This window comes from Triticum dicoccoides, chromosome 1B (assembly GCF_002162155.2).
Source record: "Triticum dicoccoides isolate Atlit2015 ecotype Zavitan chromosome 1B, WEW_v2.0, whole genome shotgun sequence".
In the NCBI taxonomy this organism is placed as follows: domain Eukaryota; kingdom Viridiplantae; phylum Streptophyta; class Magnoliopsida; order Poales; family Poaceae; genus Triticum; species Triticum dicoccoides.
Window position 1 is genome coordinate 123896489 of NC_041381.1, and position 13239 is coordinate 123909727.

The window sequence follows — 13239 nt, forward strand, 5'->3', positions numbered from 1 at the left end:
AGCTCGCAGCCGCACCGCCATCACCGAGTCACCGTCGATGTCGCACACCGGAGACACCCCATGCCACCGGAGCCTATCCAGGAGACGCGCCGCTCCATCTCCTTCATCTACAACACTGGATCTGCGTCGGGGAGCTCCTACAGCACCATCATCGCCCTGTTCCCCACCGCCTCGGCCGTCGTCGAACTGCGGCGGACACCACCGCTCCGGCGCCATCCCCGGCCTCCTGAGACCTCCCTGGAGCCCGCTGTGAGCACCACGACCAATTCCCTATCATCCCTCCGATTTTGACGCCGTAGACTGCCGCCCGCACCTTCCCGAGGCCGCGCCCGGTGCTCCTGCGCGCAAGCGCTCGCCCCTGGGCCGCGTCCAGACGCACCCCATCCCCCTTCGCGCCCCGGCTAGGCCCCGGCCCCGCGCGAGGCCTCGCCCCTTCCCGCTTGCGTCACTTCACTTTTGTCGCCGCGCCTCCTGCTTTGGCCGCGCGCGCCCGCCGTCGTCCGCTAGGACGCTCCCCTGCTGCAGCTGCCGCCATGTTGCTTCCGCCGCAGACTACTGCTGCTACCTGGCTACCTTCCCGCTCCCGCCGGTGCTCCCCGTCGCTGGCCGCTGGCGCCCTGAGACCGGCGCGCCCGTGTACAGAGCCAGAGGCCGGCTGGCTCTCTGTATTAGGGACCGGCCCTGTTAGATTTGTTAGAGATAGGTTAGTTGTTAATTAGTGTATTAGGATTAGCCTAATACTCCCTCCGTCCGGAAATACTTGTCATTGAAATAGATGTATATAGATGCATTTTAGTTCTAAATACATTCATTTTGATGACAAGTATTTTCGAACGGAGGGAGTACCTCACAAGTGGACCCACTATTAGTTTAAATAAAAACAAATTTAAAATCAAAGTCTAAGACAATGACATGCGGGCCCTTATTGTTGGGGAACGTTGCAGAAAATTAAAATTTTTCCTACGGTTTCACCAAGATCCATCTATGAGTTCATCTAAGCAACGAGTCAAGGGAGTGAGTTTGCATCTACATACCACTTGTAGATCGAGTGCGGAAGCGTTCAAGGGGATGGTGATGATGGAGTCGTACTCGTCGTGATTCGGATCACCGATGACCAAGTGCTGAACGGACAGCACCTTCGCGTTCAACACACGTACGGGACGGACGACGTCTCCTCCGTCTTGATCCAGCAAGGAGGAAGGAGAGGATGAGGAAGACAACTCCAATGGCAGCACGACGGCGTGGTGCAGTTGGTGCAGCAGTATTCCGACAGGGCTTCGCCAAGCACGTACGGAGGAGGAGAGGTGTTGGGGAGGAGAGGGGCTGCGCCTTGGCTTGTGTTGTTGCAGCCCTCCCCTCACCCCTCTATATATAGGAGGAGAGGGGCAAGGGGGCCGGCCCTCTAGGGGAAACCCTAGAGGGGGGCGGCGGCCAAAGGGAGAGGGAAAAGGGGTGGCTTGCCCCCCAAGCTAGGGGGGCGCCCCCTTTAGGGTTTCCCCTCCCCTTGCCCTAGCCGCATGGGCCTAGGTGGGGAGGCGCGCCCAGCACACTAGGGGCTGGCTCCCTCTCCCACACAGCCCATGTGCCCCCCCGGGAGGGGTGGCCCCACCCGGTGGACCCCCGGAACCCTTCCGGTGGCCCCGGTACAATACCGGTATGCCACCGAAACTTACCGGTGTCCGTTTAACCACTTTCCTTATATAAATCTTTACCTCCGGACCATTCCGGAACTCCTCGTGACGTCCGGGATCTCATCCGGGACTCCGAACAACATTCGGTAATCATATACTTGTCTTCCTGATAACCCTAGCGTCACCGAACCTTAAGTGTGTAGACCCTACGGGTTCGAGAGACATGCAGACATGACCGAGACGACCTCAGGTCAATAACCAACAGCGGGATCTGGATACCCATGTTGGCTCCCACATGCTCCTCGATGTTGTCATCGGATGAACCACGATGTTGAGGATTCGATCAAACCCCGTATGCAATTCCCTTTGTCAGACGGTATGTTACTTGCCCGAGACTCGATCGTCGGTATCCCAATACCTCGTTCAGTCTCGTTACTGGCAAGTCACTTTACTCGTACCGTAATGCATGATCCCGTGACCAGACACTTGGCCACCTTGAGCTCATTATGATGATGCACTACCGAGTGGGCCCAGTGATACCTCTCTGTAACACGGAGTGACAAATCCCAGTCTCGATCCGTGTCAACCCAACGGACACTTTCGGAGATACCTATAATGCACCTTTATAGTCACTCAGTTACGTTGTGACGTTTGGTACACCCAAAGCACTCTTACGGTATCCGGGAGTTACACGATCTCATGGTCTAAGGAAAAGATACTTGACATTGGAAAAGCTCTAGCAAATGAACTAACTGACCTTTGTGCTATGCTTAGGATTGGGTCTTGTCCATCACATCATTCTCCTAATGATGTGATCCCGTTATCAACGACATCCAATGTCCATAGCCAGGAAACCATGACTATTTGTTGATCACAACGAGCTAGTCAACTAGAGGCTCATTAGGGACATATTGTGGTCTATGTATTCACACGTGTATTTTGATTTCCGGATAACACAGTTATAACATGAATAAAAGACTATTATCATGAACAAAGAAATATAATAATAACACTTTTATTATTGCCTCTAGGGCATATTTCCAACAGTCTCCCACTTGCACTAGAGTCAATAATTTAGTTACATTATGATGAATCGAACACCCATAGAGTTCTGGTGTTGATCATGTTTCGCTCGCGAGAGAGGTTTAGCCAACGGATCTGCGACATTCAGATCCGTATGTACTTTGCAAATTTCTATGTCTCCATCTTGAACATTTTCACGGATGGAGTTGAAACGACGCTTGATGTGCCTGGTCTTCTTGTGAAACCTGGGCTCCTTGGCAAGGGCAATAGCTTCAGTGTTGTCACAGAAGAGTTTGATCGGCCCCGACGCATTGGGTATGACTCCTAGGTCGGTGATGAACTCCTTCACCCAAATAGCTTCATGCGCTGCCTCCGAGGCTGCCATGTACTCCGCTTCACATGTAGATCCCGCCACCACGCTCTGCTTGCAGCTGCACCAGCTTACTGCTCCACCATTCAACATATACATGTATCCGGTTTGTGACTTAGAGTCATCCAGATCTGTGTCGAAGCTAGCGTCGACGTAACCCTTTACGACGAGCTCTTCGTCACCTCCATAAACGAGAAACATGTCCTTTGTCCTTTTCAGGTACTTCAGGATATTCTTGACCGCTGTCCAGTGTTCCTTGCCGGGATTACTTTGGTACCTTCCTACCAAACTTACGGCAAGGTTTACATCAGGTCTGGTACACAGCATGGCATACATAATAGATCCTATGGCTGAAGCATAGGGGATGACACTCATCTCTTCTATATCTTTTGCCGTGGTCGGGCATTGAGCCGAGCTCAATCTCACACCTTGCAATACAGGCAAGAACCCTTTCTTGGACTGATCCATTTTGAACTTCCTCAAAATCTTATCAAGGTATGTGCTTTGTGAAAGACCTATGAGGCGTCTCGATCTATTTCTATAGATCTTGATGCCTAATATGTAAGCAGCTTCTCCAAGGTCCTTCATTGAAAAACACTTATTCAAGTAGGCCTTAATGCTGTCCAAGAATTCTATATCATTTCCCATCAAAAGTATGTCATCTACATATAATATGAGAAATGCTACAGAGCTCCCACTCACTTTCTTGTAAACGCAGGCTTCTCCATAAGTCTGCATAAACCCAAACGCTTTGATCATCTCATCAAAGCGAATGTTCCAACTCCGAGATGCTTGCACCAGCCCATAAATGGATCGCTGGAGCTTGCATACTTTGTTAGCGTTCTTAGGATCGACAAAACCTTCCGGTTGTATCATATACAGTTCTTCCTTAAGATAACCGTTAAGGAATGCCGTTTTGACGTCCATCTGCCATATCTCATAATCATAGTATGCGGCAATTGCTAATTCGGACGGACTTAAGCTTCGCTACGGGAGAGAAAGTCTCATCGTAGTCAATCCCTTGAACTTGCCGATAACCCTTAGCGGCAAGTCGAGCTTTATAGACGGTAACATTACCATCCGCGTCCGTCTTCTTCTTAAAGATCCATTTGTTTTCTATCGCTCGCCGATCATCGGGCAAGTCAGTCAAAGTCCATACTTTGTTTTCATACATGGATTCTATCTCGGATTTCATGGCTTCTAGCCATTTGTTGGAATCTGGACCCGCCATAGCTTCTTCATAGTTCGAAGGTTCACCGTTGTCTAACAACATGATTTCCAGGACAGGGTTGCCGTACCACTCTGGTGCGGAACGTGTCCTTGTGGACCTACGAAGTTCAGTAGCAACTTGATCTGAAGTACCTTGATCATCATTATTTTCCTCTTCAGTTGGTGTAGGCATCACAGGAACATTTTCCTGGGCTGCACTACTTTCCGGTTCAAGAGGTAGTACTTCATCGAGTTCTACTTTCCTCCCACTTACTTCTTTCGAGAGAAACTCTTTTTTCAGAAAGGATCCGTTCTTGGCAACAAAGATCTTGCCCTCGGATCTTAAGTAGAAGGTATACCCAATGGTTTCCTTAGGGTATCCTATGAAGACGCATTTTTTCGACTTGGGTTCGAGCTTTTCAGGTTGAAGTTTCTTGACATAAGCATCGCATCCCCAAACTTTTAGAAACGACAGCTTAGGTTTCTTCCCAAACCATAATTCATACGGTGTCGTCTCAACGGATTTAGACGGTGCCTTATTTAAAGTGAATGTAGATGTCTCTAGAGCGTATCCCCAAAATGATAGTGGTAAATCGGTAAGAGACATCATAGACCGCACCATATCTAATAGAGTGCGATTACGATGTTCGGACATACCGTTACGCTGAGGTGTTCCAGGCGGCGTGAGTTGTGAAACGATTCCACATTTCCTTAAGTGTGTACCAAATTCGTGACTTAAGTATTCTCCTCCACGATCTGATCGTAGGAATTTTATCTTTCGGTCACGTTGATTCTCTACCTCATTCTGAAATTCCTTGAACTTTTCAAAGGTCTCAGACTTGTGTTTCATTAAGTAGACATACCCATATCTACTCAAGTCATCAGTGAGAGTGAGAACATAACGATATCCTCCGCGAGCCTCAACACTCATTGGACCGCACACATCGGTATGTATGATTTCCAACAAGTTGGTTGCTCGCTCCATTGTTCCAGAGAATGAAGTCTTGGTCATCTTGCCTATGAGGCATGGTTCGCATGTGTCAAATGATTCATAATCGAGAGACTCTAAAAGTCCATCAGCATGGAGCTTCTTCATGCGCTTGACACCAATGTGACCAAGGCGGCAGTGCCACAAGTATGTGGGACTATCGTTATCAACTTTACATCTTTTGGTATTCACGCTATGAATATGTGTAGTATTACGCTCGAGATTCATTAAGAATAAACCATTGACCATCGGAGCAGGACCATAAAACATATCTCTCATATAAATCGAACAACCATTATTCTCAGACTTAAATGAGTAGCCATCTCGTATTAAACGAGATCCAGATACAATGTTCATGCTCAAACTTGGCACTAAATAACAATTATTAAGGTTCAAAACTAATCCCGTGGGTAAATGTAGAGGTAGCGTGCCAACGGCGATCACATCGACTCTGGAACCATTCCCGACGCGCATCGTCACCTCGTCCTTCGCCAGTCTCCGCTTATTCCGCAGCCCCTGCTGTGAGTTACAAATATGAGCAACGGCACCGGTATCAAATACCCAGGAGTTACTACGAGTACTGGTGAGGTACACATCAATTACATGTATATCAAATATACCTTTAGTGTTGCCGGCCTTCTTATCCGCTAAGTATTTGGGGCAGTTCCGCTTCCAGTGACCCTTCCCCTTGCAATAAAAGCACTCAGTCTCAGGCTTGGGTCCATTCTTTGATTTCTTCCCGGCAACTGGCTTACCGGGCGCGGCAACCTCCTTGCCGTCCTTCTTGAAGTTCTTCTTACCCTTGCCCTTCTTGAACTTAGTGGTCTTATTGACCATCAACACTTGATGTTCTTTCTTGATTTCAACCTCTGCTGACTTCAGCATGGAAAATACTTCAGGAATGGTCTTTACCATCCCCTGCATATTGTAGTTCATCACAAAGCTCTTGTAGCTTGGTGGGAGCGACTGAAGGATTCTGTCAATGACTGCCTCATCAGGGAGGTTAATATTCAGCTGGGTCATACGGTTGTGCAACCCAGACATCTTGAGTATGTGCTCACTGACAGAACTATTTTCCTCCATCTTACAACTATAGAACTTGTCAGAGATGTCATATCTCTCGACCCGGGCGTGAGCTTGGAAAACTAGTTTCAGCTCTTCGAACATCTCATATGCTCCGTGATGCTCAAAACGCTTTTGGAGCCCCGGTTCTAAGCTGTAAAGCATGCCGCACTGAACGAGGGAGTAATCATCAGCACGAGACTGCCAAGCATTCATAATGTCTTGGTTCTCTGGGACGGGAGCGTCACCTAGCGGTCCTTCTAGGACATATTGTTTCCTGGCAGCTATGAGGATGATCCTCAGGTTCCGGACCCAGTCCGTATAGTTACTGCCATCATCTTTCAGCTTGGTTTTCTCTAGGAACGCGTTGAAGTTCAAGTTGACATGAGCGTTGGCCATTTGATCTACAAGGCATATTTGCAAAAGGTTTTAGACTAAGTTCATGATAATTAAGTTCATCTAATCAAATTATTGAACTCCCACTCAGATTAGACATCCCTCTGGTCATCTAAGTGTTACACGATCCGAGTCGACTAGGCCGTGTCCGATCATCACGTGAGACGGACTAGTCATCATCGATGAACATTCTCATGTTGATCGTATCTTCCATACGACTCGTGTTCGACCTTTCGGTCTCCGTGTTCCGAGGCCATGTCTGTACATGCTAGGCTCGTCAAGTTAACCCTAAGTGTTTTTGCATGTGTAAAACTGTCTTACACCCGTTGTATGTGAACGTAAGGATCTATCACACCCGATCATCACGTGGTGCTTCGAAACGACGAACTTTAGCAACGGTGCACAGTTAGGGGGAACACTTTCTTGAAATTGTTTATAAGGGATCATCTTATTTACTACTGTCGATCTAAGTAAACAAGATGCATAAACATAATAAACATCACATGCAATTATATAAAGTAGTGACATGATATGGCCAATATCATATAGCTCCTTTGATCTTCATCTTCGGGGCTCCATGATCATCTTGTCACCGGCATGACACCATGATCTCCATCATCATGATCTCCATCATCGTGTCTTCATGAAGTTGTCACGCCAATGACTACTTCTACTTCTATGACTAACGCGTTTAGCAAATAAAGTAAAGTAGTTTACATGGCGTTCTTCAATGACACGCAGGTCATACAAAATAAACACAACTCCTATGGCTCCTGCCGGTTGTCATACTCATCGACATGCAAGTCGTGATTCCTATTACAAGAACATGATCTCATACATCACAATATATCATTTATCATTCATCACAACTTCTGGCCATATCACATCACATGACAATTGCTGCAAAAACAAGTTAGACGTCCTCTAATTGTTGTTGCATCTTTTACGTGGCTGCAATTGGGTTCTAGCAAGAACGTTTTCTTACCTACGAATAACCACAACGTGATCTTGTCAACTTCTATTTACCCTTCATAAGGACCCTTTTCATCGAATCCACTCCAACTAAAGTGGGAGAGACAGACACCCGCCAGCCACCTTATGCAACTAGTGCATGTCAGTTGGTGGAACCGGTCTCACGTAAGCGTACGTGTAAGGTTGGTCCGGGCCGCTTCATCCCACAATACCGCTGAAGCAAGATAAGACTAGTAGCGGCAAGCAAGGTGAAAAGATCCACGCCCACAACAAAATTGTGTTCTACTCGTGCAATAGAGAACTACGCATAGACCTAGCTCATGATGCCACTGTTGGGGAACGTTGCAGAAAATTAAAATTTTCCCTACGGTTTCACCCAGATCCATCTATGAGTTCATCTAAGCAACGAGTCAAGGGAGTGAGTTTGCATCTGCATACCACTTGTAGATCGAGTCCTTAAGCGTTCAAGGGGATGGTGATGATGGAGTCGTACTCGTCGTGATTCGGATCACCGATGACCAAGTGCTGAACGGACAGCACCTCCGCGTTCAACACACGTACGGGACGGACGACGTCTCCTCCGTCTTGATCCAGCAAGGAGGAAGGAGAGGATGAGGAAGACAGTTCCAATGGCAGCACGACGGCGTGGTGCAGTTGGTGCAGCAGTATTCCGACAGGGCTTCGCCAAGCACGTATGGAGGAGGAGAGGTGTTGGGGAGGGGAGGGGCTGCGCCTTGGCTTGTGTTGTTGCAGCCCTCCCCTCACCCCTCTATATATAGGAGGAGAGGGGCAAGGGGGCCAGCCCTCTAGGGGAAACCCTAGAGGGGGGCGGCGGCCAAAGGGAGAGGGAAAAGGGGTGGCTTGGCCCCCAAGCTAGGGGGCGCCCCCTTTAGGGTTTCCCCTCCCCTTGCCCTAGCCGCATGGGCCTAGGTGGGGAGGCGTGCCCAGACCACTAGGGGCTGGCTCCCTCTCCCACACAGCCCATGTGGCCCCCCCGGGAGGGGTGGCCCCACCCGGTGGACCCCCGGAACCCTTCCGGTGGCCCCGGTACAATACCGGTATGCCACCGAAACTTTCCGGTGTCCGTTTAACCACTTTCCTTATATAAATCTTTACCTCCGGACCATTCCGGAACTCCTCGTGACGTCCGGGATCTCATCCGGGACTCCGAACAACATTCGGTAATCACATACTTGTCTTCCTGATAACCCTAGCGTCACCGAACCTTAAGTGTGTAGACCCTACGGGTTCGGGAGACATGCAGACATGACCGAGACGACCTCAGGTCAATAACCAATAGCGGGATCTGGATACCCATGTTGGCTCCCACATGCTCCTCGATGTTGTCATCAGATGAACCACGATGTCGAGGATTCGATCAAACCCCGTATGCAATTCCCTTTGTCAGACGGTATGTTACTTGCCCGAGACTCGATCGTCGGTATCCCAATACCTCGTTCAGTCTCGTTACCGGCAAGTCAGTTTACTCGTACCGTAATGCATGATCCCGTGACCAGACACTTGGCCACCTTGAGCTCATTATGATGATGCACTACCGAGTGGGCCCAGTGATACCTCTCCGTAACACGGAGTGACAAATCCCAGTCTCGATCCGTGTCAACCCAACGGACACTTTCGGAGATACCTGTAATGCACCTTTATAGTCACCCAGTTACGTTGTGATGTTTGGTACACCCAAAGCACTCTTACGGTATCCGGGAGTTACATGATCTCATGGTCTAAGGAAAAGATACTTGACATTGGAAAAGCTCTAGCAAACGAACTAACCGACCTTTGTGCTATGCTTAGGATTGGGTCTTGTCCATCACATCATTCTCCTAATGATGTGATCCCGTTATCAACGACATCCAATGTCCATAGCCAGGAAACCATGACTATCTGTTGATCACAACGAGCTAGTCAACTAGAGGCTCACTAGGGACATATTGTGGTCTATGTATTCACACGTGTATTACGATTTCCGGATAACACAGTTATAGCATGAATAAAAGACTATTATCATGAACAAAGAAATATAATAATAACACTTTTATTATTGCCTCTAGGGCATATTTGCAACACCTATGACCCCGTTGACTTGTCAACTTGGACCCCCTGGCCCACTTGTCATCCTCTGTGTACACTATTGTGTACACAGAGCTGGGTATCCATAGCATTTTAACCTTTATTTACGAATTAAAGTAAATCCAGAATTTTGTTAAAACTTTGAATATTAATCTCTCCCTAATAATAAAGCACGGATTGGGTCTCCGGGTTCACCGTCGCGGCGTTTTTACGTAAAGGTCCCTATGGTTTTTAGGAATTAACCCGCAGTCCACTATAACCCAAGCGTAAGTGAAAAAAAACTGTTCGTACGCAGCCCTTACTCGCCCGACCGGCCGACCCTGAAATTGCTCCCCCGCACGAGAACGTGAGGGTTTCTTCCGCGCCGCGCCCTTCCGCCCCCGCGCCCCCATCCCTTCGCTGCCGCCGCCGTCCATCCACTCTGCGGTGCCCGTCCTCGATCTGCGGTCTCCAAATCCGGACGAGATCGGCAGGATCCACCCCATCTCCCGTCAAACCCAGCCGCAGCTGCTCGTCGGCCATGCGGGGAGCACGAACGAGCTGCTCATCGATGTCCATCCCGCAGCCCCGCCTACGACGGTGCCCAGCCTCCTCGATAGCGCGCCTCCTACTTGCCGCACGGTATGTGTCCTCTGCTGCATAGATGATTAACAGGCACTGCCAAGATCTGTTGATTCGACCCCTACCCCATCTCAGCAGTTGACAATGATTAAATGTTTCTGATTGCAGCCAGATTTTAGTAGGGGGAGGATGGATACTACAGGGCTTTCATATGTTTTTTGATTTTGCAGATAGGGCTTTCTTCTATTTTGGCAAGGGTCAAGCTAGCAACTGTGAAGATGCAGAATTCATGCAACTCCATCTTACTCCAACTCTCAGGTTTGTCTTTTTCCATCCTTAATCACATGTATTTTTTCGAAATTGATTAATCACATGTATTTTTTCGAAATTGATTAATCACATGTATGTGTTTCTACCATCTTGATCATGCATGAATAGCATTACTAGACGGAAGATGTTTGAAGTGCAAACTAATATAATGTTTAGGTTCAGATTTGGTGAGAAAGTGAGAACATGAATACATCAGAGATCAGACTCTATGCTCTGTAGCCAACCATTTTTTTCATGTAAGTTTGTTAAGAAAAGAGAAACCATAACATGCAATGCGTACCAGCCAGCTGCTAATAAGCACCTTCCCGAGATCCTGTGAATGTTTACTCTCAGCACACGGTTGCACTGTCATTAGGGCAGCCCTACAGTTTATAGATGTGTTTATAACGCACGGGCTCTTTTGCTAGTAGAAATTAAACCGTAGCTCGGATGGAAAAGTTTTATACATGAAAGTTGCTCAGAATGACGAGGCAAATCCAAACACGCGGTCCGTTCGCCCGCCACACATCCCTAGCATAGCAAACCTAGAACTTTTCCCCTCCGGTTCATCTGTCTGACAGACGTCCGGAACCGGGAAAACTTTCCAGGATGTTTCCCCCCCTTCGCTAGTATCGCCTAGCACCGCGTTCGAACACCTCTAGCCCCGCTTATTGTCTTGTTATGCTTATGTTTGCGTGTATTTACTATTTCTTCCCCCTCTTCTCTCCGGTAGACCTCGAGACCGCTGCTGATGCCCCTGTGATCGACTACGTCGACGACGACCCTCCTTCTTGTCTGAGCAACCAGGCAAGCCCCCCCCTTTGATCATCCTGATATCGCCCATTCTATACTCTCATGCTTGCATTAGATTTTGCTACTATTATTGTTTGCTCCTATTCTGATGCATAGCCTGCTTTTGTACCTGCTTTTGTTACCTACCTGCTTATCCTAAACTGCTTAGTATAGGTTGGTTAGTGATCCATCAGTGACCCCCACTTGTCCTTGTTGCCCCTGCTTCATCTTTGACGACTCGATCAACGTGATCGATGACCAGAGCCTGACACCTCACATCACATCACACCCCTTTAGTTGCTCGACTCTGCAGAGCTACTATCGAGTGCCGAGGGTGATCCCTCATAACGCACTCCTGATGATAATTCTGTAGTGTAGCTATTCAGTTGTGGTCATCGAGGGTGATTTCCTCTTTCACCATTCCCGATATGGCTCTGTCGTTCGACACCTCAAGTGTGAACCTCGAGGGTGGTCCCTCTTACGTTCACCTTGATGATTACATTGAGTGGAATCCACCGGGGGTGATTCCTCGGGTTTTCCCCTTGATGTTTGGACACACGGTTACAATGACTTTACTTGAGACCTTGGTGAAAGTCGGGCGGGCCCGGAGGGAACCCGCAAGATAATGACATGGCACGGCCGGACACTCTAGGCCCTTGTCGTAAGTCCACGTCGATCGTGAGTCTATGCTCGTCTCCGCAAGCTAATAATACACTATGGTTTGGGTATTTGTTCTGAGTTGGCCTTTGGCCTTTACGCACCAACCACCACGTGAGAATAGTTATGGGCCTGGACGACGTAGTATCAGCCGAAGCTTTGTCAGACGTCCAGTTCAGAAGTGCGGCACGGTTGGGCCGGCACCATCCTGTAGTGGTGGATCCTGGACCCGCCCTGCGCGCAATGATCCGGAGTGCAACGGGCGATGGGGACCTCTCTAGTGAGCCTAGGTAGGGCTACGACGTGTTGATTTTCCGAGGCCGTGCATTAACCCAGAAAAGTGTGTCCGGCCAGAGTAATCAAGCGTGTTGGAAAACGTGGTGCACCCCTGCAGGGAAGATTATGTATTAATAGTCGTGTCCATGGTAACAGACGTTCAGAATTATATCCTGATCTTATACAACTACAAATGGATACTTGAAATATGTGGCTCCGGGATTGCTTTCTCGCAGGGAGTCGAGGAAGGATCTCTGGGCATTAATGATAAAACATGCTTGTTAATTATAAACTGCTATTCTTTACTCTTCTACATGTTGCAAGATGCTCGGAGCTGCATGAAGATGCTAGTCCTTGATAGGCTAGGCCTTCCCCCTCTATTCTGGCATTCTGCAGTTCAGTCCACAGATACAACCCTTCCTTTTGATACCAGTGCATACTTAGTATAGATCTGATGCTTGCGAGTACTTTGAATGAGTACTCACGGTTGCTTTGATACCCCTTTCCCCCCTTCTTTCTTCTTTCTGGTTGAGGCAACCAGATGGTGGATCCCTGGAGCCAGATGCCATCGACGACGGATACTACTACGTGGAGGCCGCCAACGACCAGGAGTAGTTTTAGGAGGTCCCAGGCAGGAGGCCTTGCCTCTTCGATTGTGTTGCTTTTGTGCTAGCCTTCTTAAGGCAAACTTGTTTAACTTATGTCTGTACTCAGATATTGTTGCTTCCGCTGACTCTTGTGTATCGAGCTTGTATTCGAGCCCTCGAGGCCCCTGGCTTGTAATATAAAAGCTTGTATTATTTTATTTGTGTCTACAGTTGTGTTGTGATATCTTCCCGTGAGTCCCTGATCTTGATTCTACACATTTGCGTGTATGATTAGTGTATGATTGAATCGGGGGCGTCATC

General features: G+C 48.4%; 1 protein-coding gene across 1 annotated transcript; it reads left to right on the top strand.

Annotated features, from left to right (window-relative positions):
- The first annotated feature begins 60 nt into the window (after positions 1–60).
- LOC119350223 lies at positions 61–10975 on the top strand. The gene is made up of 3 exons (XM_037618159.1): positions 61–249; positions 10088–10357; positions 10528–10975. Exons 1-3 carry the CDS (start codon positions 61–63, stop codon positions 10663–10665), a joined length of 597 nt encoding a protein of 198 aa, XP_037474056.1. The 3' UTR covers positions 10666–10975.
- The last annotated feature ends 2264 nt before the right edge of the window (positions 10976–13239 follow it).